Genomic DNA, 26524 nt, shown 5'->3' on the forward strand with positions numbered 1-26524 from the left:
TTAGTACTTGTTTAGAAGCAACCATAAAGTAAAAGTTAATCCAGTAGGTAAGGTTTAGTCTATAATTCTACCCTACCCACTGTCAATAAGGATGGATTGTTTTGTTTTTGAGTTAGAAGGAACAGTGATTTAAGTGCTACCAGTATCTAGATCCATTCAACTAAATGCTGACTCACCAGTTTGTTAAAAAGACACACAAATCTCTATATAAATCCCTCTATTCTCCCTCTGTGTCATAATAGCAGATTCTCCTGAAACTAGGTATGGCTTGCCCTTGTGTCAGTGACTTCCTATAATCTGGTCATCCTGCCTGTAGTGGACCTGTTATTTATTCTTTGAAGTCTAAGTAATTTTTGTTTTTCCTATAATAGCACTTTTTACTATGGGACACTATTTCGAAATTCTAGTGAAAGTCAGTATGAAAAGGAATTCCAGTCTTCTTAACCATATCTACATGGATATGTAATATGTCTCTATAATTTTTGTATATTTCAGAAAATGTGGTAGCCACACAGTATACACACGTGGCTTTGGATTCTTGTAAAGAAAACATGGTGGACCTCTCAAAAGACAGAAAGCTTGGGTATTGTGTTTGTCATTCTCCTCTTTCATTGTAACTTTACCTTATCCCAACCCGCTAAAGGCTAATAAGGTTTTATTTAATGGTAAAAGGTACTGTTTGTGAATGTAAACACAGTGGTGAACCTAAGCACTTGGTATATCAGGGCAGCTAGAGAAGCAGCTTGAGTAACAGATTCCTGAGCTAACATTTTCTGAAAGTCATTTCAGGGTTCAAATTGTAAATCCTCTTAGAGTACCAAGACCTTGGCATGTCAACTGTTGCAAAACTGAGAAAACATATACTTTGTGCTTTACACACCCATTTAATTGAGAAAACTAGTGCCTTTTAAGCTTCTTTAGGTACTGCTACACAAACAAAGTTCCACAGTATTTGATTGGGCTGGTGCATGTAACAGATACAAAAAGTCGTTGCTATCCTTTGAATGTTTACTGTAACCCAGGCCCGGTGTTTACATTTTCTATGTGCTATATCTTCTTAATCCATGCAATAACTTGAGTTGTGACAGTTGTTCTGTCAAACCCTTTTTGTAAATGAAGAAATCAAGGCTCAGGGACAAATTGCTGGTCTAAAATCCTAAAGCTTCTAGTTTGTGGAAATGCTGATAAAAAGCACTTGAATTCTATCATACCATAACCCCGCCTCCGCACCTCCCCCCAAAAAGACAAATGTGAGCTGAAGTAATGAGGTAGTTCACCTTATAACGAGGTAGGAATATGTGTGTTGACTCACAATTTTCATTGGTTTGTAAGCCTGCAAATGACTGTAAAAATTTAGCACATAGGTGAAATCACAAATATAAAATACATGAATGAGCACCCTCTCAACTTGTTGGGGGGGTTAGATAATTGTATCAAAATCTTAAGTTATGATATTTTCAGTTTGTCTTAATGTTGTAAAAAGCCATTTTTAGAATGAAAAAATATGTAGTCTTGATTACAATGGTGCTATTTAGATGTAGCTTTGGGGAATGACTCATTCCTTCCCATAATTCCTATTAAATATAAAATATATCACCTTACCTGTTTACCTAAGGCATTAAATGACTTTGATTTTATTTCTATTCATATTCATATCTTAGTAGCTGTGTGTTTATTTGCACATACTTGTTTAATGAACATTATTTGATCAACTGAACCTGTGAGATAATTTTTAAATGCTCTTTTTAGAATGAAAGGAAGCTGTTTTATTTTGATGAAATCTAATAATAGGCTTCTAATCACGTGAAGTTGTTGTTTTTTCTTTTTTTGCACATCCAGTCTAATTCAAGAGAAAGTTTCAGCATCTTTACATTATCCTAGCCAGCCTGCCACAGGTGGTGTACTCACTCAGGAAGCAGTGTTCGGCCTCGAGGCTTATAAATGCACAGGCACTGACCTTGCGACCATAGAGGACCCACCAGATACCAATGCTGGCCTCCAAGATGAATGGATGCAGATGAGTTCACTTGGGAATATCAGTGCTCCAAGTATGCACACATGCTTAATCTTAGTTTTGCGTAAGAACGATAGCATGGAAAAACTATTCCATGAAAGAACTGAGAGTGGGGACTTAATAGTTTATTTAGTTTTTAAATTATATGTATATTGGTGTTTTATTTGCACATATGCCTGTTTGAGGGTGTTGGATCCCTTGGAACTGGAGTTAGAAGACAGTTGTGAGCTGCCAAGTGGGTGGTGGGAATTGAACCTGGGTCTTCTGGAAGAGCAACTGGTACTCTTAACTGCTGAGCCATCTCTGTAGCCCCTGGAGTAGAGACTTAAATATACTGAATAGAAAATAAACTTAGACAAACTTGTAATTGTGTCACAAAATAACTCACTACTAACAGATTTGAGATCAGTCAATCCATTTTAATTTTGAAAGGCATCAAGGAATTAAGGGCTGCAGAGACAGCGTGCTGGCTAAAAGAACTACTGACTGTTCTTCCAGAGGCCCCAGGCTTGGTTTTCAACACCAACACGGTGGCTCACAACCATCTATAATTCCAGTTCTAGGGAATCTAAAACCCTCCTGTGATCTCTCTGGGCACCAGGCATACACAGAAAGCAAATACTTTTTTTTTTTTCAACTTTAAAAAAGAGTTGAAGGTTAAGAGTTGACTGTCAGACATCTAATCTAGTATTACCCTCACCCTTGTATGTAATAGAACACTAAGTCAGGACAGAATATTAAGAGATACCATACTCTCTGTCCCTTGTTATACAGAAAGTCTTACTTGGTGGTTGAGAACACAACAGATTCTGGAGATAGACTAAGTTCTAAGGCTAGACTCTAATTCCCAGCTCCATAACCAAGTTTATGGGGCTTGTCTTTAAAGTGGAGGTCAAGTGGAGAGGTGATTCAGGGGTTAAGAGCAGTGGCTGCTCTTCTAGAGTGCCCAGGTTCAATCCCCAGCATCCACATAGTCTCTCATAACTGTCTATGGTCCCAATTTCCGGAGATCTGATACCTTCACACATGCATGCAGGCAAAACAACCAATACACATAGAAGATAAATTAAAATGAGTATATCTTAAAGTGAAGGGATACTAGTACCTGCCTTAGAGACATAATGTAAGAACTAAAGGAGTTACTAAATCTCAGAGCTATGATTTGTGTGTACTAAGTAAGCAGTAACCATGTTGGAAAGTAGCCTTTTCAAACCACCACTAATACTAAATTTACAGCACTAAACTGAAGAGAAGACTGTCTTCCTTTTAGGAATTGTCTTCCTTTTCTATACAGAGTATTCTCATTCATGCAAATTGTATGTAGGTAGTGTTGTGTATATTAGGGAAACAGAGTACACTAGAAGCAACTAATGTCCAAGTGTACCTTTAAGGTATGCAGCTATACTTTTTAAAGGCACAGATCCGGGGCCGGAGAGATGGCTTAGAGGTTAAGAGCACCGTCTGCTCTTCTGAAGGTCCGGAGTTCAATTCCCAGCAACCATATGGTGGCTCACAACCACTTGTAATGAGATCTGGTGCCTTCTTGTGGTAGGCAGGCACACATGTGGGCAGAATACTGTGTAAATAATAAATAAATCTTTAAAAAAAAAAAAAAAGGAACAGATCCTGCAGCTCCAGATGAGTCAGGAAGCAACTGGTTGATTCCCTTTGTCACAACTGTATATTCACATAAATTTGTAGACCTAAAGTGGCAGTAATGACAGAACTGCCAATTTTAGCTTCTTATTGAATCAATCAATGCTCTATGTGGCTAAAATTTTGAAAGCTTATTTAATGAATGTTTGTACTTATCTAAAATTTCTGTTAAAATATTTGAATGATGAATTTGGTTTTTTTGTTGTTTTTTTTGTTTGTCTTTTTTCTTCCTACTTAAGACTTTACTATTGAAAATCCATGGGATGATGAATTGATTCTTAAGCTTCTGTCTGGGCTTTCTAAACCAGTGAGTTCCTATTCAAATACTTTTGAATGGCAGTGTAAACTTCCAGCCATCAAGCCCAAGACAGAATTCCAGTTGGGTAAGAATTATCTGGGTAATAGAATTTTGAATTCTTGTTAGTGAGAAACTAATAGTAACTCTGAGATTTCTCCTATCTTTTCCACCTTCAAGAAAGAGTTAATAGCTACAGTATTGAGAAACTTTGTTGAGCTAAGATGGTAGAAGTATAAGTGCTGTTAGCTGGCATGGTGGCACACACCTTTAATCCCAGCATTTGGGAGGCAGAGGCAGGTGCATAACTGTTTGAGGCCAGCCTGGTCTACAAAGTGAATCCAGGACAGCCAGGGCTACACAGAGACCTTGTCTTGAAAACAACAACAAAAACAAACAAACATACAACAACAACAACAAAAAAAACCATGTACTCTGAGCTGGAGAAATGGTGCACAGTTTAAGAGCACTTTCAGGAAACAGCAGTTTATACAGTTCACAACCCCCTAAATCAAAAACTTATAAAATATAAAATTCACCTAGCGATTCTAAACTATTACAACTATTAATAGTTACTCTTTGCCTTTTTTATTCTCCTGTAAATATGTACATTTTCCAAAAAGCTTTACAGATTTCTACATGTTCTTCCTGATACCTCAACATTTGTACAGAGCAGGCACCACACGTCACGCACGGCCACACGTCTAAGTATGCTGAGCAGTCAGAACTACTCATCTCTCTGTTAGAAAGAATTTGTTAAGGAAGCTCTTTTATGGCAGATGTATGTTTTGCTTCATTTAAGTAAAACATACTTTATTTATTTAAAACACTTTAGTTTATTGAAGTAGTTCAGGCACCAGGAAATCTTCATTTGATGGTTCTTTTGGCTTTTTGTCAATTTGACATATCTTATCTTCCAAGGTTCTTTACTGGTCTATGTGAAGCACCTTCTTGGAGAAGGGGCCTTTGCCCAGGTCTTTGAAGCTATTCATGGAGATGTGAAAGATACCAGAAGTAAACAGGAATGTATTTTGAAGGTAAATGATATGCATAACTTTTTATATAATGTGGATGTGAATTTTAGAAGTTGTTAGCTTCCCCTGCTTACTCCCCTTTAAATACCAATGTCAACGAGACCTTAGTCAACAGTGAAACACAACTGTGCTGTGAAGACTCAGAATTGTCTTACCACTAAGATTATCCTTCAGGCCCTATACTGCTGACCAGTGCTTACCTTATCCTCACATCCTTTACTGGGAAGGATTGCTTTCTTGTTCTTTTATAGAATATGGATGAGGATATACATATCACATGTCTGATTTGATTTGCAGATTCAGAGACCTGCCAACTCCTGGGAATTCTACATTGGGACTCAGCTGATGGAAAGACTAAAGCCAGCAGTGCATCACATGTTCATCAGGTTTTATTCTGCTCACTTATTCCAGAATGGCAGCATATTAGTAGGGGAGCTCTACAGCTATGGGACGTTACTAGTAAGTGTCTAATTTTCATGACATGAACATGAAATATATGTGCACTTCTGGTTTTTACCTACACTATTTTCCACAATTGAAACTTTTGTTGGGATAGAGAGCAGGTGTAAAGCCTTGGAATTTTATTAATCTTCCACGACTAACTTAGGATACCATTTGCCTTATTTCTAGAATGCCATTAACCTCTATAAAAATACCCCTGAAAAAGTGATGCCTCAGGCTCTCGTCATCACTTTCGCTATCCGAATACTTTACATGGTTGAACAAATCCACAGCTGCGAAATCATTCATGGAGACATTAAGCCAGATAACTTCATACTAGGACACAGGTAAGTGTGCCACGCTAGTGGAGTTCTTGCTTCACATTTCACTGTGTCTTCCATATATACACATACTTACATGGAAGGCAATTCATATACATATGAACTCTTCTGCTATCCTTTGTTTTGTTAGGTATATTTTTGTTATTTGTGCTCACAGATCCTGGCCCTTGTTTGTATTTAATGTAGATTTTTGGAACAAGATAATGAAGATTTAGCTACTGGCTTGGCACTGATTGACCTGGGTCAGAGTATAGATATGAAACTTTTCCCTAAAGGAACTGCATTTACAGGAAAATGCGAAACATCTGGTTTTCAATGTCCTGAGATGCTCACTAACAAGCCGTGGAACTACCAGGTATGGAAGGAAAGCAGGAGGTTTGAAAACATCTTATTACACTTACCAAACTTCAAAATGAGTTTAGAGCTTCAGGCGGTTTGAACTGGTCTCTTGGGCATTGAAGGAAAGGTAGAATGTAAAGCCAAACAGCAAGAAGAAATTCTCCTTCTGAAGAGTCTGACTTTTTCAGTATAGATTCTATCAACAGAGCAGGAAAGCAAATAACATTCTGAGGGAAAGTTTCAGAATTTTCAACAAAGTAGAATATTAGCTGGCAAGTAAATAAGATAATACTAATTAGGATAAGTGTGAATGGGGCCTAGGTTAAATTTTTTTTAAAAAACACCAGCTGCCCACTTTCAGTGTAAGAGCTATGGCTTCCAGAAGCCCAAATAAAGGGAGCACAAGTGAGGGCCTTGTTTCTAGTCAGTTACAACCAATACGGCTTCAGGTAGATGATTGCTGGTCTGAGCATGGAGTGTAGATAGTTTGCCGTCCTGTAGATTTGGACCACGCTAGAATGTTCATTTTTATTACAAACACATCACACAGAGGCATTGGTCTGAAGTTATATAACCACCAGACACAGTCCCAGGGGATAGAATTGGAAGAACTGCCAAGCTGAGAGATTATTGTATTTACAGCAAGTCATAGAGCAGAGGACCTGAGAGGGACATTATTTAAAGGAAGATAGAGCTTCCCAAAGGGTTACCACAGAGGTATTTTGTGATCATAGAAGCCTCACTGAGAGCCTAGACAGGCACTCAGTGAAACAAATTATTGGCTTGCAGAATTCTGTAAATGTAAAACCCTATCGTTATTTAGCTTCTATGTTAGAGGTGTACTTCAATATACTCATAGATAAGTTATGTTATGATGCATATAACTGTTTTCTTCATAGGTTGATTACTATGGGGTTGCTGCATCAGTATACTGTATGCTCTTTGGCACTTATATGAAAGTAAAAAATGAAGGTGGAGTCTGGAAACCTGAAGGTCTTTTTAGAAGGTAGGGTATTGGCATTGGTGCTACAGTGAAAAAAATAATAATAATAGTAAAATAGTAGATTTGATATAGATTTGATATAGCCAGAAAATGAGCTTGGGCAGTGTGGTGACAGCAAAATTCTGACATTAGGCACTGAGCAAATCTAGCATTCAGTCTGATCGCGCAACCATTGAGAGCTCCTAGCCATGTGGGTAGTATTGTGTTCTTGACTGTTTCTCTTTATTATAAGAGAGATCAATATTGGTGAGCCTTGGGCTTTTTGTTGGGCATGAGTGTGTGTATTTGTTTGTTTATATAAATGAGAATAATCTATTTTTTCAAATCCTATAAGCAAAGGAAATAATATAGGTGAAGCTGTTTTATAAATTTTAAGAATGAGGTAACTTATATTACAAAACATGATTTTAACCACCAGCCCTATGTGACTTTGTTAATGAAAGACTTGAAAGTTAGTGGATGGTCTGGAGTTTATCATGTCAGCATTGTTCCTAGAATAACACTGTAAATATATCACTGGTGATACTGAGTTGGCTGATTATTCTATGTATGCATGTGTTCATCTATCATATTAACTGTTTTGAGATACAGAAAAAATCATTCATGTGTATAGCCTAATGGAGTTTTACATGTTTATACCTTCTTGGGAGAACTTAGACTGAGAATTCCTTCATCCTCCCCACCTACTTCCAAAGCAGAAAAGGGGAAGAGTTTGCAGAAATTTGGTAAACGTAATGTACAATAGGTTCAGAACCTGAAAGAAAACTTAAAACAGATGCTTTTATTCTGTATAGAACCATCAAATTCACCAAGTACTTTATTCACTTTGTGTTTTTTCTTGGTCATTATCAAAGGGTTCAGAAGGCTTCCATCTATTGTCAGTAGCATAGAAAAAAGCCCAAAGCTTCCTTCTCAGTTTCCATCCATTTTAGTATATACTACTTTCTCCCCAGGGCATTCTCCCCATATTTTAGAGGGTTCATTTGTTTATTTATTTTCCAGTTAACTTTAATCATTGTAAGTGTCTAGGACCCTTAAGTGTGAGTTCTATCCTAAATGTGTAGCCTATCTCTCCAGTCTTGCCACGTATGTATGCAGTTGGGCTTATCAGAACCAAATAACTAGATTATCAGATTCTGGCAGTGTAATATACACAAGGAGCCAAAAGAAGATAGATTTTCTTTATAAGATATTTTTCCTACTGAAGAACTATTGCTAAAAAGGCTATTTTAAATCATGTTTTTAGAACAAAGTATATTTAGACATTTGGATGGGTTTTCAATTTCTCTTATTTGGGTTAGGTATTTTGTGGGGGCGCGGTGAGGCAGGGTTTCTCTGTGTAATTTTGGCTTCCTGGATTTGCTTTGTATACCAGGCTGGCCTAGAACTCACAGAGATCTGCCTGCCTCTCCTTCCAGTTGTAATGGATTCTTGATTTGGTGAGATACAGATAAGAGTTGTTCTTTTAACATGTCTACACTTGTGGAAGGTACATGCAGGAACAGGTTGCTATGTATGTTGAAGGTTGCATTTTATCCATTGTGATATTTTGCCTCTTCAGGCTTCCTCATTTGGATATATGGGAAGAATTTTTTCACATCTTGTTGAATATACCGGATTGTCATCATCTTCCATCTTTGGATTTGTTGAGACAAAAGCTGAAGAACTTACTTGAACAACAGTATTCCAACAAAATTAAGACCCTGCGTAACAGGCTAATTGTGCTGCTTTCAGAATACAAGCGTTTGAGAAAATAAAATATGAATGTGGACCTTTTCAAAAAAAACTTTGTAAATTTAAACTCTCACTTTGAATTCTACTTTTTTATACTTATTATTTATGTATGTTAAAAAAATAAAGCCCATACGATTCACCCATCTGACCTAGTTGTTATAAATATTCTACAAAATAAAGTAAGGAGATTCATGTGAAGCAGGTGATCGATCAGGTTGTTCTTGGTGTACAAGTCTTCATGAGAATGATTCAAACTTAAATGTGTTTTAGAAATCACTTTTCTAAGCACTGTCCCATTTAAGCCCAAAGTAGACCAAAAAGACTTACAATTTATGTTTAGTTAGCATATGTAGGAGTAGGTTTCATTATGGCACTTTCAGATAAAATTTGTTTTTGTTAATTTTCGGACTCACTTTGTACTTTCACTCCCTTCCCTAAAGCTTACTTTCTGTTTTTCATGTCTTATCTCTCTCTGTCTCTTCCTCCTTCCTTAGCATCTTTTCCCTTCTTATGGTCTCTTTAGTTTCATAGCCTACACTTACTGTTGCCGCACTTATATTTGTCAATATTAATTTAAACGTAGGGTCTAATAAATGTTTATTATTAGCCCTATAATTATTGGGGCAGTATTTTCTAATCTACTGTGAATAAAAACATAGACACCTGTTATATTTTAAATTAATCTTGCTTCACCTGGGGCAGGACAGCTATTAATCCCTTTAAGCTACCTTCCATATCTCCCTGTCCCTATCCCATACCATCTGCTAATTTCTATCATACTACCTCCCATCCATAATCCCAAATATTAGCATAATACTTGCTGATGTTCTTTATTTGGGCCAAATCATCCATCCATGCCGGCCATTTACTTTTTACTCCACCTCACCCATGGCAGTGGCCTTCTTCTACTGTCTCCTTCCCAAGATCCTCTTCCTCCCCAAGCCCACAAACCTTAGCCACGCCTACCCCACTCACCCTACCCTTGGCTACTGGCTTTTTATTGGTCAAACAGGAATAAGCTTTTTGGCAAGGCTACAAACATTTTTAGGTACATGAATGAAAGAAAAAAATTTTTTTTTCTTTCTGACTTGGGTTACTTAACTTTTCATGCAATTTCATGGTGTACATCTGAATGGAATAATTCCATTGTGTATGGTGCCACATTCTCATTACACATCCATCAGTGGAAATCTAGACTGGCTCCATTCCCTTGCTGTTGTGAATAGAGGAGCAATTGATACAGATGAACAGGCTTCTCTGCTAGAATATAGAATCTTTTGCATACCTAGGAGTGGGAAGCTAGGTTATAAACAGTTCTGCTTTTTTTTTTTTTAAGATTTATTTATTGTATTATTGGCAGAAGAGGGCATCAGATAACATTATAGATGGTTGTAAGCCACCATGTGGTTGCTGGGATTGAACTCAGGACCTCTGGAAGAGCAGGTGGTGCCCTTAACCACTGAGCCATTTCTCCAGCCTCAGTTCTTTTTTGAGAGACCACCATACTGGTTTTCACAATCACCATAGTAGGTTGCATTTCATCTAACGATGACTAGAGGACACCTCTTTGTTCATATCCTCACTAGCATTTTTTTTTTTTATTCTCTTCTTGGTGAAAGCTGTTTTGATTAGGGTGAGAGACTCAAAAAAGTAATTTTGGTTCCCTCATAGCTAAGAATAATAAACATTCTCTTTTAAGTACTTAATGGCTGGCTGGCTGGAGAGATGGCTCAGTGGTTAAAAGCACTGGCTGCTCTTCCAGAGGTCCTGGCTTCAATTCCCAACAAGCACATGGTGGCTCACAAGCATCTCTTAATAGGCTCTGATCCTCTCTTCTGTCATGTAGCCATGCAGGGCAAATAGAAGGCTTGCATCCATAGAAGTATATAAGTATAAATTTTAAAAAGTACTTGAAGGCCATTGTTTCTTCTGAGAACATTCAGTTTAGCCCATCTGTTAATTCTTGGAGCTATTCCCTATGCTCCTATTTGAAAAGTTTTGCCTACACTTTTTTTTTGTTTGTTTTCTTTTGGATTTTGCTTTGCTTTTGGTTTAAGATAAGGTCTCCTTAAGTAGCCCCCCAAATGCTGGGAGTGTCTGCAGCTAACCCCCATAGTGATTATGCAGGGTCCACAAGAACTTGTCCCTGTGCCACTGACGTAAGTCAGGGTTTTGACTTGTTTGGCAAGTAAAAATAGTATTTCCCTGTAGTCTGTTTGCATTTTTCTTATAGATTAGGCCAGATATATCCACAGGGTTTTTGTCTGTTTGTTTGGCTAGATGTGTGTTCTTGTTTTATGAACCTCTATTTGTCCATCTTCTACATGTTCTCTTACCCTTTACTTTGAAAGACTTGTATATAACTTCAAAATATTCATCCCAACTTGGTATCTGTCTTTTGATTTATATAAAGATTTCTGCTTCTGTGAAGAACTTAAAATCTTGCTTTATAGATTGATTTATAGTCTTAAATGGCTTTTGGGTGTCTGGTTGCTATTTTAAATCAGGCCCCTCCCTATGGTTCTTACTCTTAGCTGGGAGTTTGGACATATGAAGCCTGTTGCTCTCATCTGACTCTTCGAAGTTTCCCTATTATTAGCTTTACGAAAGCACGGTGTGTCTTACATCATTCCTATTTCTGCTGTATCCTTATCTTGAAGTGACATTAAACAGTGGTGGTGTGCTACTGGACAGTCTTCAGCTTTGGTGGGAACTCTTCTAGTGTTTATATGTTAAATATCATAGTCCCTTGGTGTGGATATTTTAGTTTATGTTAATATCGATTGACACTGTTGGGTTTCTCTTATAAATGTAACATTTAACATTATTTTATGGTTTTCTTGCCCAAATTTCCATCTGTATTGGTCCAGCTGTATATGAATGATATAATTTCACACTTGCATTGCTACAAAATGGTAAGTTCAAGTGCTCTAGAGGAGATAGAAAATATGTTTTTATTTGGAAACATAAGGCAACGATTCAAACGTGCTTTCCTAGGCCTACAGAAAAGCCTCCATCTTACTGTAGCTGTCAATGCATCTTAAACTTGCCCTGATTTACGACTTTATTCTATAAAACTATAAAACTTCATGAAACTGCTTCCACATTGGAACATGGAATTTGGATTAACCCAAATCTGTGCTACTAGGTCCGTCACTCAATAGTTCCAAAATAAACTCATTTCTTTTAAGATGACAGTTGAGGTTATTACATTGACACTAGTAACTTGGGAGATGATTATATATTGAAATGATAATACCCTGTACAGTGAGATAAACAAAAGTGTATTATTAAGGGCAATTTCGTCAAAATTTGTTAACTTAAAATATTATTAAATTTTTTTCTCTATCTGCGTATTTTAAAATCGAGTTCCTGGAAAGCTTAGTTAGCCACTAGGAAAACAGAACACTAGTAGATGTCACCAATTCAGCTATGATGCAAAGCATTTTCTGACTGATGTCAAACGAGGAATGTAGAAGAAATGCGGAGCCTATTCAAAAACCAGAAGGGTCTTGCATTATGCTAATAAGACCCTGTGCTGGTCACTTTATCCTGACCTAAGCCACCAGGCGCTCAGACCTTGCCTCGCGCATGCTCGAGGCGAGCCGCAAGAAAGCGCTGCGGCATTTGAGGCATTTGATCCTCGCGCCGGCCCGTAGCTAAGTCCGCATGCCTGATAGTTGAAATGGCGGATGTGTCTGAGAGGACTTTGCAGGTGTCCGTTCTAGTGGCTTTCGCCTCTGGAGTGGTCCTGGGCTGGCAGGCGAACAGGCTGCGGAGGCGCTACCTGGACTGGAGGAAGCGGAGGCTGCAGGACAAGCTGGCGACGACTCAGAAGAAGTTGGACCTGGCCTGAGCGCGCGCCGCGGCCCGAGCCCGCAGGGTTCTCACTCTCCAAGCCCGGATCGCGGTGAACCCGGCGACCGCAAGCCGGTAAGTCCCGGCTCGCCCTTGCACGGCTTGCGGGAGCGTGGCTTGCTCCCAGACCTCAGAAAGAAAATAGTTTTGTCTTCTCTAATAACTCACTCTCTGGTGTTGACAGCTCAGTTTACTGAGGGTATTTAATGCGAATGTTTACCATTTGCTTTGAAATGGAAATACTCGACAGAAAAAAAAAAAGAAGGAACGGTGAAGTATTTCACTCCCCAGCCCCCAAATTCATCATATATATATATATATATATATATATATATATATATATATATATATATATATATATATATATATATTTTTTTTTTTTTTTTTTAAAAAGATTTAGTTTTTTATACAGTACTTTGCCTGAGTTTGTGCCAGCAGGCCAGAAGAGGGCACCAGACCTCATTATAGATGGCTGTGAGCCACCATGTAGGTGCTGGGAGTTAAACTCAGGACCTTTGGAAAAATAGCCAGTGCTCTTAACCTCTGAGCACTCTCTCCAGGCTCCCCAAACTCATTTTTATAGGTCCACGGTAGTGCTGTGGCTTTGATGTTTTGCATATATAGATTCAAAGTTTCGCATTGTTGGTAGCCAGATAAAGTAGAAAAGGTTTTAGAGTGGCTGTCGGGAGCCTTGCGTTTCATCATAGCCAATCATCAGCGCTGTAGTTCTTGGTTTAACATCACAGTACAGTAATTTGAAGTTAAATATTGGGTGTTGCTGATTTTCTTTTCTTTCTGTTTTTCAACAGCTTGTCGAAGATGGATAAAAAGCACTGGAAAGAAATCATTTCTTGCACTTTATGAGTCTGTTCTTAAAATTAAAAAGAAATATATAAACATCTTTGAATCTTTTCCCTCCTCACCAAGGAAAGGATTGTTTTGCTGCAGTAAGAAATCGGATCCTGAAAACAGACCTTCTCATGCAATCGCTCACATCCTTGGTACAGCCTGGAGGCAGATTTGATCAAGGGACCATTTTGGATCATTTTTCTAGACATTCAGAAAAGCTAGGAGCTGTGTCAAATGACTGAAGTAAAATTATAAATGTAAGAAATTTTTATTTTGAAGGGTGAAACTTTACATTTCATGCAGAGAGTAAAAAAAAAAAGTGATATAATGGGATATACATGTGAAAGAGAAACCTCTGAGCGGCGCTTAGTGATAAATTCCAGTTACAGCAAGTGGCCAAGTCCCTCGTTGTTTGTTTATAAGATGCATTTCTGACACATTGTTCTCATTCTTAAGAAAATCAGTTTTGTGTCTCAGTTCCATTTAATGAAGAAAAGTTCATTCTTCAGGAAAACCCCACATCCGTTTTCGTAGGATTATTGCGCCTTATTATTTCTAACTTTGTTCTTATTCTATTAATCCATCAAGGGCTAAAATGTTGGTTCTTAGCACTCCATCCTGTCTAGGCTTTCCTTGGCCAGAGCTTTTTAGTCAACATCCCTCTCTGGGCCTTAGCTGGGGATATTTGACACAGGGTAGGGTTCTTATTTCCCTGTGGGTGGTGGTGGTGGTGGTGGTGGTGTACAGTTGCATGGGAACCAGAGGTCAGCTTCAGGTGCCTTCCCAGATTGCTTGGCATCTTTTCTTTTTTCCTCATGTGTGTGTAGTGTGTGTACCGTATGTATGTCCACATGTGTATGAGTGCATGTGCCATATATGTAGGTGTAGACCCAAGCTTTGACATAGGGACTGCCACTTCCACTTTGGGTCCTGAGAATCCAAACTAGCCACTTTGTAGCAGGCACTTTAACCATGGACCCATCTCCCCAGCTCTCCTTTTTCAGACAGGGTCCCTCACTGAAGCTGGGAATGTATATTTGGCTGGGCTGGCTATCCTATGAGCTTCAGAGATCTGCCTGTTTCCAAACCCAAGGCCCTAGTGACACTAGTGCTACAGACTGCCCGATTGCATCCCAAGTTTGTACATGGATCTTCATGCACGTGCAGTAGGCATTTTCCTGGTTGACCCATCTCCAGCCCCAGGATAGGGGAAGCTTTTTAGTCCACATCATTGGTTGTGGTTAGGTTTCTTGAAGTATGTTTTGTCTCAAACAGAAAATGGGGGGTTAAATTGAGTTGTGACTGGAGTAGCTCTGCCTCTCGGTGTGGAGGAATGGCTGGAGTAGATGTAACTGTCAATAAAGCACTGTTTAGCCAATCAGCTGGGCAGAAGGATAGAAGTAGAAGGTGGGACTTCCTGGAGGGGGCGGGGCCAAGAATTGACAGTTGCCGGTAGAGGAAGGATAGTTGAGAAAAGGAGAGAAGCCTCTGAGGATCAGATTGGCAAGTGCTTGGAATATATGTATGTTATGAGGTTTAGAGTAGTTTAGTTTAGTTTACTTTAGAATAAATTAGTATCCATTTAGATTCTGCCTGGCATAGTGCTTGCAGCTTTAAAGTACTTTTCAGTCTCTGTGTCAGTTATTGGCTTCCTAGGCCAAACAGATAAATTTATTGTAACATCTGGGCCTGTTCCTGGAAGGCCTGGTGTTGGTGCTGGTTTTTGTTGTTTTATGAATGGTTTTTAAAAATTTTATGTGTGTGATTGTTCTGCCTGCATGCATGTCTGTGTACCATACAGCATGCCCGGTACCTGCAGAGGCCAGAGAATGGTGTCCGATCCCCTGGAATAAAAGTTATAAGGCAGCTATGAGCTGCCATGTGGATGCTGGCTCCTCTGCAAGAGCACTTGTTAATCTACCCACTGAACCATGTCATCAACCCTGTTTTCTCATTGCTTAAAGTGCAGCATCCTTTGATGGGCCATCGCTGGGCATCCCTCTCTAAACATGTTGGTGCCCTATGCTATGCTAATCTTATTCTCTATGACTACCTGCGGTGTATGTGCTGTGTGTGTGTCCCAAGCCTTGTAGTGGACCATTCCCCCTTGACAGACTTCTCTTCTCATACTTAAATGTATGAAGTTCCCTCCTCCCCCACATTGGAAACGTCTTCCATGGAGACAAATTGGAGTCAGTAAGTTTGGGAGCCACAAGTCACACTAGCAGTCAGATACCTTGGGATTACATACCGGCTTGTCGACTGGTGAGTTTGGACCATCACCATTCTTAGGTTCAGGGTTGCCGTAGTTGAGTTTGGGAATTGGATTTAGAGGGTAGAGTCTCAAGGGAAATACTACCGCCTTCCTGAGAGTGAACAAAAACTGGGGCTCTTGAGAAATATTTATTTGCTCATAGACTTGCCGCACAAGGCAGAGTCGCTACCTTCAGAATTCAGGATGGACCACGTTAAGATTTTCGGAAGACACCAGTAATATACCAAATGGCAAGACTTTAAAATTGTCTCTGGGCCACAACTCATGCCCTTACTCCCAGGACTAGGGAGGCAGCGAGGCCAGCGGATTTCTGAGAGTTCAGGGCTACACAATGAGGCCGATAATCAAAACCACTTTCAGGGTGAAAGTACGCAGCTAACCAGGAGTCCACAAATGCCACAGGAAAGCGCTCATAGCTAAGGAGTTTTTCCATGCTTAAACTATTTTAAAGATTAGTTTCGAAGAACCGGTGTCGGAAAGCTGCGTAGAACAGAGCACTGCACGGTGCGAGGTCGTGATAGTGAGAAACGTGCAGTCCCGGACTCCCAGGGACGACCACAAGCCTTAGGAATCCAGAGGAGATCGTGCTCGTTTGGCAGAGCCCAAGGCGCGTATAGCTCATCTCCTGTCGCGGGGTGGCGGCGCCGGCTGATAGCGTCATCTTGCTGAGCACCCGCTTTGGTTTCCCTGGCAACCGGCGCCGGCCGGCCGGCGGCAGCTAGGCCGATGTTCGCCCGGCGACCGCGGGACCCGCTGCAGGCGCTGAGGCGCCGGGGGCAGGAGTTGAAGCTGCAGGTAAGTCCCGGGGAGAGGGCCCAACATCCCAGCCGCTCACCAGGGGCCGAGCGCCGGGAGGCCGCATTCTAACCCAAGCTCCCGCCTTAGACGAAGCCTCCAGAAAGCCTTGCGGGCCAGCTAGCAATTCTAAGGACTCACCAGATCCCAACACCTCTTAAGCCTCTCGCCCATAGTGTAAGCTTGCCAGACCCACTCGACCCCTGAGCCCCTCTCCTCTGAAAGCCATGGAGTTCTCAAAGTGTAACAGGTGTCAACGAATAGTTTTAATAAAGGAGCCAAGGACAGAAAATTAGTAATTAAGAAAAGTTACTTTCAAAGGAAACCAAGCACTTACAAAAGATAAGATCTTTAAGTCATAACACTCAGTGCTGGGGAAGACGTGATGGAACAGGCTATGCTTTGATGTATAAAGTACAGCATTTCTGGACAGCAGTTTGACAAGATACAGCAAACATTGATCCTCCTAGGCTGGTTGATTATATTTCTAGGAACCTATCCTTTGAAATAATTTAAAATTGGAACAGAGATGCTTATAATATATTTTCTAAAACCCTGGATATGAATAAATGTCCAGATGGATAAACTAATCCATAAGGATTAGTTCTTGTCTTGAGGGAAAGCACTTAGTGGCAGGATACAGAGCTTAAACAGAAGTTTAGAAAACAAAACAAAGCCAATGCTCCAGAGAGACTGAGTGTGCTGCAGGAGCTGAGGAGCAGTGTGCAGGGTTTCCCAGTGTAGATTTTAAACAAGTTTTCTTCAATAACGATGACATGAGTGGCATATCCATGAATTCCTTTCTCTCCCAAATCACGGTTGACTAGATTATGCTTTTAGGGTATCTCTGAGATGATCCTTTTAGAAATGCCCGTATATGGGGATGGGGACTGTCCGAATTACAGTGTACGCAATATAATGAAGCCGAGTCTTTTGAGGTTGCAGCGCTTTTGTTAGGGTGTATGTGTGGCAACTGAGAAAATGTTCTGACCTCCTTGGTTCTGTTATAACAGGAACAATCTAAGTGCAGCTTCAAGAATGTTTAACGGGGCATTCTGACTGTCAGGAGACACTGCTACCAAGATAGGGCGGAAGTTTTCCTTAGTGATGTTGTTTGTAATGCCTTACCCACCCAGAGCATCAGACAGTTTATATGCTGATGTTAAGAAAGGCCACATGAGTTCAAGCTATATACAGTCACAAGGACAAGCCCCATGCGGCAGAAACATGCGTCTCCATAGAGGCACATAGATATCGGCAGCTAAAGTCAACTCACTCCTGTCCACTACACCCGGGAAGAGCACAACACATTCCAAGAACAGTTCCGTGTTTTGAGGAAAGTGAGGTCACAAAACTCGAGTCTTATTTTCTGAGAGTTTTCTCACAAGTACTCAGAATTCTCCTCACATGACTCCATTCTTGGACTGGGTTCTGACAATGTACAACTTTTATTTCTTTCTATCTATCCGGAAAAGCTTAATTTTAAAAATTGAAAGTACTAAATATTTGGCAAATATGCAGACAACTTTATATTTGAATCACAGTGACGGGAAAAAAAGCAAACTGTGATCTTCTAAAAGAATACAAATAAAACAAAATGGAGAAATATTGACTTCACTGAATTCAGTAGACTTTTTTGTTTGTTTGTTTTGTTTTTCGAGACAGGATTTCTCTGTGTAGCCCTCGCTCTCCTGGAACTCTCTGTATAGACCAGGCGGTCTCAATATCACAGAGATCTGCCTGCCTCTGCCTCCTGGGTATTGGGTTTAAAGGCATGCGCCACCACCGCAAAAGACTTTTAACATGAGGTTCTGGATCTAATTTTAAATTTACAGAGACATTAAGAAAACCAGGGAGGGCTAGAGAGACGGCTCAGATGTTAAGAGCACTGTCTGCTCTTCCAAAGGACCTGAGTTCAATTCCCAGCAACCACATGATGACTCATAACCATCTATAATGTGATCTGGTGCCCTCCTCTGGCCTGCAGGCAGAACATTGTATAAATAATAAATAAATAAAGCTTTTTTTTTTTAAGAAGGGAAAGCTTTGGAAGTACATTATATAGTTGGGCATGATGGCACAGGCCTGTAGTCCCAGCACTTGCATAGCTGAGGCAGTTCAAGGCCAGCCTGGGCTATATAGCAAGGCAGTCTCCCTCTCTCTCTCTCCCTTTCTTCCCTCACTCCTTTCTTTCTCCTCTCTCTTTTCCTTCTCCCTCTGCCCTCCTTCCTCTCCCCCTGACACAAAATAACATTTTTGGATTTGGATTTTAGATATATTTTTTTGTTATGTTATTAGTTAGATTATACCTAATTTGAGAGACTTTAAAAGTGCAGAGCAGGGGTGTTAGTAGCTGTTTTCTGCTGAGGAGGGATTCCTGGATCCATTGGAGAGTTGGTGTGGTTGTGTAGCAGGGGGAGTCTTAACCTGATCAACTGTGATTGGTCAGATGAATGCCCTCCTCTACTCCCGAAGAGACTTAGGAAACAATTATGAGAGGGCTGTAAGCAGATGATTCAGTTATAGAGTAAAACAGATTTTTCTGGGAAGGCTGGGGAGGAGGAGGCGCAGAGGCAGGAGAGACCAAATGGGTCAGTGAGAGAAGGTGGGCAGCGAGTTGATGGACTGACAGCAATTGGTCCCATTGTCAGGACTGGTGCACCAAAATGAGCCATCAAAGAAAGGGAAGGGGAAAATAGAGCTAAGGTGAAGGCCTGGGTCCAAGCTGGGACGAAATGGTGAAGGTCCTTGTAGTCAGAGTGTCTTCACAGCATCTAAAACAAACTTGTAGATGTCTCAGGAACAAATGCAGTTGTTTTAGGGTTAGAAATATTGGGAGAGCTTTGTGGACCCTTTGGTTTGGGTAGGGGGTGAAGATCAGTAAGTGAAATACTTAAAAGATGGGCTAAACACCTAAGTACGAAGATAATAAGGAGGCAAGAGCGATCAAGGAGGTAGGTTGGGAGGCTCCAGAGTGGGAGGGGCCCCGAAGCCCGTAAGTAGGAGGAAGCTTGTGGTGAGTGTCTGTCTGGCCCCTGCCTATAGGCCTCATCTCAGACCAGTTAGGATTTGCTGGTGTGGAGGTGGCACTGTTATGAGCCCAAAACAACATCCAGAGTCACAAGAGGAATGAATGGGTTGGATGGCTCGTGGCCCAGTTAGTTCCCTTCTAGAGGTCACTTGAGGTGCTTTTAGGGGTTTGGGGCCATCAGTCCTTGGTAACTACTTCAGGGTTGATAAAAGAGCAGCAGGCAGAGTGCCTCAAAAGAGGGTCCAGCCACGGGGCCATGGTGAGTATAACAGATGGCAAAGACCCAGAGCCCTAAGTCAGAAAGTCATAACACCATCGTGAGGACCAGTAAGAGACAAAGTTACATGAAGAGACTTCTGCACCAAGACTGACAGGAATCAATGTACCATAAAGTTAAACGCAACTGTAGAGCCGGCTGGAGCATGTGCCTGAGCTCTGTAGGTTGCTAAGGTGACTGTGATCAGTGTACTACATCGGACCTTACATAAGGAACAAGCACCTGGATGCGCTCTCGTGTTTGTTCTGTTTTGTTTGGGGGGGGGTTGTTTTGGTGTGGGTTTGGGTTTGGTTTTTGTTGTTTTGGTTTTGTTGTTGTTGTTTTGTTGACACAGGATTTCTCTGTGTAACCTTGGCTGTCCTGGACTCGCTTTATAGACCAGGCTGGGCTCAAACTCACAGAGATTCTGCCTGCTTCTGCCTCCCAAGTGCTGGGATTACAGGTGTGCACCACCACACCTAGCTCCTGGAAGTTTTGTAGAAAGAAGTCCGTTGAAGTCAGCATTCAAGGAATGAATCTGAACAGAAATGTTATTTCTAAGTGTTATTCCTTATTCCCACATAGGATGGCTTTTATATATTTGTTTCAAATATTAACAATGCCAATTATTATTTAATGAGCAAAAAAAATCTCAAAACACAATTTTTGGTTAGAAATGGTTTGCTAACCAAGCTCAGGACTTTTACCTTAAATGGCTATATCTAGTATTTGAAAACATGACTTATTATACATTTTGTTAACACCAAATTGCTATGCCTATATTCCAAGATTATATAATAAATATCAGGCTGCAAAAATAGACTATTTAAAGTTGTATTTCCCCAAAAGAAATGATTTTCAAATTTCAATTTAAAAACACTCCCAGAGAGCCAGCCGTGGTGGCGCATGCCTTTAATCCCAGCAGTCAGGAGGCAGAGGCAGGTGGATCGTTGTAAGTTCAAGGCCAGCCTGGTCTACAAAGTGAGTCCAGGACAGCCAAGGCTACAAAGAGAAACCCTGTCTCGAAAAACAAAAACAAAAACAAAATAAAAACACTCCCAGAGACGATGACTGCCCTGCTTTCCACTCAACTGTAGAAATTCCTAAGTTCCTACCCAAGCCAGTGACCCCTTCTCAAGAGTACATGATCCATTTATATAAGGTTTTCTAAAGTTAACCCTTTTAAAAATTCTGCATTCTCATCCCATACACTCAACCAACAGATGAAAAATGTCAGTCATGTCAGATCTGTAACACGGACCAAATTAACAAAGGCTAAAGCCAGCTCTTTACTCCTTTTGTTGAAAGGCAGCTCTCTAGGTCACCACATGTATTTCTTAACCTCGTTCTGTTTAAAAATAGATTGCTTGTTTACAGGCATAATTTGTAAGCCAAGATAACCAAATCAAATGAGCCTTAACAAATCCTGGCTTTTGGAATGTCTTAAGAAAACATTCGCAAACATCACTACTAAGGCCTGTGTACTCCTGTAGGCTTCACAGTGAGAGGGCAGGCACTGGCCCTGAAGCTCTCTCTGGGTAGAGCCTAGAGTAGAGTCTTGAAACACACAGGTGAGCCCAGGCCGGAGGGACTGTCCTCATCTGAGTCATCTCCTGAAGACTCTGAAGTCTTGAGTATCCATCACCCATAATAAAATCATACCACCCATTTAATACAATCATTTGCTGACTCTACAGATACAAAACCAACTGTCCGCGACACACTTGCACAGTCCAAACAACTTTCCAAAGTGTAAATTTGGTGACAGAGTGCCTGGCAGCCTCTTTTAATGGCAGCACAGGTGGTTAGGTGTGGACCCAGGAGTGAACTTTCCCTAAGAGGAAGAACTGCATACTAGCAGACAGTAAGGGCAGAGTAATTCCTGTTTTCCTCAGGTGGCCAGCCTGGCCTAGGATAGAGACTTTGGAGGAAAAAAAATTTTTTTAACATATTTGAGTATGGCCAGGCGGTGGTGGTGCACGCCTTTAATACTAGCACTCAGGAGGCAGAGGCAGGTGGATCCCTGTGAGTTTGAGGCCAGCCTGGTCTACAAAGCGAGTCCAGGACAGCCAAGGCTACACAGAAAAACCCTGTCTCAAACAAACAAACAAGCAAGCAAACAAACAAACAAACAAAAAAAGTCTGGAGCAGACAGGCCAAGTTCCTGTTTGGACAGGCAGACACACAAGTAGAGGTGTGTTTGGGGGGGGGGGGAGCATAAGGCAAAGGAATTCTGTGTTACCTCAGGAATAACTGTAAAGATACAAGTTTGGAGGCTCAACAGAAGCAGTGGGCATTTTGGCTCTGGACATGGTTGTTGTTGTTTAAGATTTATTTATTATTATAATATTTACAGTGCTCTGCCTGCATGTACACCTATAGGCCAGAAGAGGGCATTAGATCTCATTATAGATGGTTGTGAGCCACCATGTGGTTGCTGGGAATTGAACTCAGGACCTTTGGAAGAGAAGTCAGTGCTCTTAACCTCTAAGCCATCTCTCCAGCCCCCTCTGGCATAGTTGAACCAGAGCCTTGAGAAAGGTTTAAATGAGCTGGGAGTTTTATTGGGGAGGAGGCCTTGGACCACATTGCCATTCCATTTTTATGGAATTGTTTAAATCAGTTTAGATATTAAAAATTGAAAGTTATGAATTTGGGCCAGCAGTGGCCATTTATCCAGTGTATATTGGATTTGCCCTAAAGGTGATGGAGAGCCACCAGTTTCAATTCCACAGAAAATTTGCAGCAGATAAGGGACAAAGGCTGAAACAAGGGTCAAGGTCCAGTCACTCAAAGCATCCTTTAAGTCTCAGAATGACCAAACACACCTGGAAAGTAAGGGAGTGTTCCCAACTGTTACACTCACAGACCCAGGGGAAGGTTCTCAGAGCTTTTGGCTGGTCTAGTGATCGTCTCAGCCAATGAAAGTCTCCCAAGCCTTTGACCAAGTGGGTCTCCAGGCAGGCAGAAAAAAGCTCCAGTGAGCTCCCAGACCTAACTAGGGAGCCTGTAGATTTGGTCCAGTGGATCACCTTGTCCCAGCATTTTGCTATGTTGCATGCATGGCTTCCTACCTAGGTCAGACCATGACAGGGCAAGACAGTAAGGTGAGAGAAAAGGGGGGCAGAGATGGAGAGTGAAAAGGCTGCCTGAGAGAAACAGGTGGCCCTGCCTGGCCCCCTCAGCCTGGGGCCAGGGAGCCAGGCAGGTTTGTCTGTGAGTGGGCTTGAACTGCTTTTACAGTCTTTCCATGCCCTCTTCCCAAGTGATCCCTGAGCCTTAGGTGCAGGAGCCATGTTGTAGATGGATCGGCTGGGACTGGCTCCACAACTCTGCCATCTTGATCTGTGCTTTTCTCTAATAGTCTGTCCATTGTAAAAAAAAAAGTTTCCTTGATGAGGGGTGAGGAGGATTCCTATAATATCGTGTCTTGAACGGGCGTGTTGGTAGTGTTGGCTAGTTTGTGCCTGTTCCCACAGCAATACCTGAAGAGAGCTGGAACAGATTTCCAGGTTGGTGTCCGTGGAATAGGGAATCACCTATTCCTGGGACTGTGATGGCTGGCTGTGCCCTGGGGGCAAAGAGGAAGCCAGTGCGATTCTGTCTTTCCCATCCCCCTCATTGCCTTTTCCACAACCTCTATAGAGAAGCCAAAAGCATGCCCCTCCTTTGTGGGTGCTTAGCAAAGGCAAGGGGAGTGCCTGTAAAATAGTCAAGAGAAAGTCCTGGTACAGTCAAGACCATGAATTCTACTCAGTAGTGAGAAATAAATCAAATCGTACAATATGAAACCCCTCAAAAGCATGGGGCATAGGAGGGCTTACACAGAGTCATGCTTGCCACCTCCCTTTACAGAAATGTCCATGGGCAAGGAAAACTCACTTGTAGTGGAGAAAAGTGAGCCAGCTTTGTCTCAGGAGAAATGGACTGAGGACTTATTAGGGAGGGAATAAAGTCACTTTTCAGGGCATTTTCCTCCATCTTGATAAGGCTTGGGGTAATGTTAAAATTCAGCATATGTGTGGGAAAAAACTGGATTAATAAATCTACAGGTATAATAAGATGCTAATGGTAGGCTCCACGTGGTGGTATTTGCTATAAAATTTCACTTTAATATACACCTGTATTCAAAACTCTTCATTATATATTAGGAGAAATGACTAGTAAAATCTGTTTCCTACCACAACACAGCAATTAACATGATGTTTTAAATTGTCTCCGTTTGTCGTAGGTTGATAGCTTGGTTACTGAAAGCCAACTAACAGGTGCTCTGGAACCAAGTAAAAGGAGAGATATTTACCAAAGGTAAGGAAAGTGTGCTGCTCCTGCGCCGCCCAGGGGCTGCACTTCTGCTTCTGTGGGTGCTATTTAAATGTGTAACCGTGAAGAGATAATGTGGAAATAATAGTGAGGGAAGTAGCATCAGTGTCTTTAAAAATAGCGCTTTCTGCCAGGTCTGTACTGGGCGAGGAGAATAAGAACGGGATTGTCGGAGAATTGTCGGGGGTGGGGGAGGGGAGCCTGCTCACACGTGTTCCCTGTGCTGAGCCTCATGTTTGGTACTCTGCAAACTTTCTCTTCATCCATCCTCACAATAACACGGTGTTAGATGTTAGAGGGGAAAGACAATAGGGCGGCTGAGCAATCTGAGTTCTGTGAAGGGAGAGCAGGGGCTTGGCTGCAGCCCGAGGTGATGAGGCCTGAAGTCCCTTGTGGTGATGTAGCACAGATGTAGAGGAAATCACGCCACACCTGACAGCGTGGCCCTGCTGTCCTCAGGACAGGAACTGTCCAACTGCTCAGGGTGGACCTCAGTGGCGTAGGCAGAATCACCTGAGGAGCCTCGCCTGAGGAGCCCAGATTTGGTGGCCAGGTCACAAATCTCTAAAAGGCATTTGACTCAGCTGTCTTCATGTGACAGACTGTCCTCCAGGTGAACAAATAGCCTTGCCACTCAGAGACCACGAATGATTTAATAAAAATAATTGCCTAGTTCTGACAATAGGGAACTGACGTCTACTTATCTTTTTATAATTTAGATGTATCCAGTTAAAACAGGCAGTAGATGAAAATAAAAATGCTCTTCAAAAATTAAACAAAGTAAGTATGAGGGATCACAGAAATCTCCTTTTATACAAATACTTGAAGTGGGGATGAATTTCAGTTGGTTGGTGCGGGGTTTGCCTTAGCGATGAGGTCTGACCACAGCCAGCTCTGAGTTGCTGTGGTAAACGCCATGAGCGGAAGTGGCTTCAAGGAGGAAAGTCATTTAGTTCTCAGGTTAGCGTCATCGAGGAAAGCCAGGGCAGGGGCTGGCCCCTCCAACATCAATTTGTAGTCAAGAAAATGTCCCACAGCGTGCCAGCAGGCCAGTGTGCTGGAGGCAGCTCTTCAGGTGTGTCAAGTGCACAAGCAGAATCAGCCACCACCATCACCGTTAGCTTGATTATGGAGCTTTACTTGAAATCACAGCAGCCAGGACTTCAGATACTAAGACTGGTCACTTAGTCTGCGTCACCAACTCAGGAAACCTGGAAACAGCCACTTCAAGGGTGGTTTTGTTTGTTTGTTCGTCTGCATTGCACTGGTTGTGTGTCACAGTTTAGAAATGCTTCTATTGCACGAGAGTAGCTGGCTAAGCAGTCTCTCAATCACACAGTAACTCTCCTATCCATCCACAGAAGTAGGATCAACAATGTTCCTGACAATCCTCTCTGGGTTTTTTTTTTTTAAACGTGAGTTGTAGTTTCCATGGTGTCCAGGGCTAAAGCCCCATGGAGCACTTCATGTGGGAGCCACATATTCTGAATGTTTGACCCTGCACCTGAACGTCTGTCTGGTCTGCACCTCCCCAGTGAACTCTGCAGTGTCAGAGGCAGCTGGCCCCTTGGGGTCAGTGAAAACCTAGTCATTGCTATTCCAAGGACAACAAAGGGATGCTCTCAAGGGGGAAGAAACCTTGTCCTCCATAAATGTTGGAATTTAGGAACAAGGCTTCCTTGTCTATTGGGCCACCTAATATTGTACTGCCTAACCTTGTCCCATACTGACCACAAAGGATCTGAGTACATAACAGGGAAATGCAAACTTTCCATTTGGTTTGAACTCCAAGTCGACTCTTATTCTCCAAGATAAATGTGATCTCACATTGGTTTACAACATGTATTAGAGCTTTGTTTTTATTTACTTGTTGGTTGGTTGGTTTGGTTTGGTTGTTTGAGACAGGGTCTGTCTCTAGCCCTGACTGTCCTGGAACTCCATATGTAGACCAGAGTGACCTCAAACTCACAGAGATCCACCTGCCTCTGCCTCCTGAGTGCTGGGATTACACGTGTGCACCATAGGCTAGAGAGATGGCTCAGTGGTTAAGAGCACTGTCTGCTGTTCCAGAGATCCTGAGTTCAATTCCCAGCAACCACATGGTGGCTCACAGCCGTCTATACTGGGATCTTATGCCCTCTTCTGGCATGTAGGTGTACATGCAGATAGAGCACTCATATACATAGACTGCCTGGCTTTTAATATATGTATTTAATATATTAATATAATATATACATATATATTTTATGGGTATAAATGTGTGCCTGCCTGGCTGTATGTGCT

The 26524-nt window shown here is 41.5% G+C and overlaps 3 protein-coding genes across 11 annotated transcripts in view; all 3 read left to right on the forward strand.

The window, feature by feature from the left end:
* Positions 1-9058, forward strand: part of BUB1 (BUB1 mitotic checkpoint serine/threonine kinase) — a 32026-nt gene extending 22968 nt beyond the window's left edge. For 2 of the 4 annotated variants that reach the window (XM_084777265.1, XM_084777266.1), the window contains exons 17-25: positions 496-583; positions 1840-2048; positions 3910-4053; positions 4887-5002; positions 5297-5458; positions 5630-5787; positions 5968-6136; positions 7020-7126; positions 8685-9058. In XM_084777265.1, the coding sequence (XP_084633391.1) occupies positions 496-583; positions 1840-2048; positions 3910-4053; positions 4887-5002; positions 5297-5458; positions 5630-5787; positions 5968-6136; positions 7020-7126; positions 8685-8880 (1349 nt within the window). In that variant the 3' untranslated portion in view covers positions 8881-9058. The remainder of the gene's footprint in view (positions 1-495; positions 584-1839; positions 2049-3909; positions 4054-4886; positions 5003-5296; positions 5459-5629; positions 5788-5967; positions 6137-7019; positions 7127-8684) is intronic. The other 2 variants (XM_084777267.1, XM_084777268.1) reach the window with 2 other exon arrangements.
* Positions 9059-12467: 3409 nt separating this feature from the next.
* On the forward strand, positions 12468-13612 carry MTLN (mitoregulin). Its single transcript, XM_084774266.1, has 2 exons — positions 12468-12790; positions 13525-13612. Exon 1 carries the CDS (start codon positions 12543-12545, stop codon positions 12711-12713), a length of 171 nt encoding a protein of 56 aa, XP_084630392.1. The 5' UTR covers positions 12468-12542; the 3' UTR covers positions 12714-12790; positions 13525-13612.
* Positions 13613-15714: 2102 nt separating this feature from the next.
* NPHP1 (nephrocystin 1) overlaps positions 15715-26524 on the forward strand; it is a 44297-nt gene continuing 33487 nt past the window's right edge. For 2 of the 6 annotated variants that reach the window (XM_084774259.1, XM_084774263.1), the window contains exons 1-4: positions 15720-15829; positions 16291-16634; positions 24153-24226; positions 24961-25021. In XM_084774259.1, coding sequence (XP_084630385.1) covers positions 16566-16634; positions 24153-24226; positions 24961-25021 — 204 coding nt within the window. In that variant the 5' untranslated portion in view covers positions 15720-15829; positions 16291-16565. Of the gene's footprint in view, positions 15830-16290; positions 16635-24152; positions 24227-24960; positions 25022-26524 lie in introns of all 6 variants that reach the window. The other 4 variants (XM_084774262.1, XM_084774260.1, XM_084774261.1 and 1 more) reach the window with 4 other exon arrangements.

The sequence above is a fragment of the Acomys minous genome (assembly GCF_964271855.1).
Source record: "Acomys minous genome assembly, chromosome: 3".
Taxonomy (NCBI): domain Eukaryota; kingdom Metazoa; phylum Chordata; class Mammalia; order Rodentia; family Muridae; genus Acomys; species Acomys minous.

What these genes read in the sequence shown, in the direction of transcription:
- MTLN (XM_084774266.1), top strand. Translation starts at nt 12,543, where the DNA reads ATGGCGGATGTGTCTGAGAGGACTTTGCAGGTGTCCGTTCTAGTGGCT.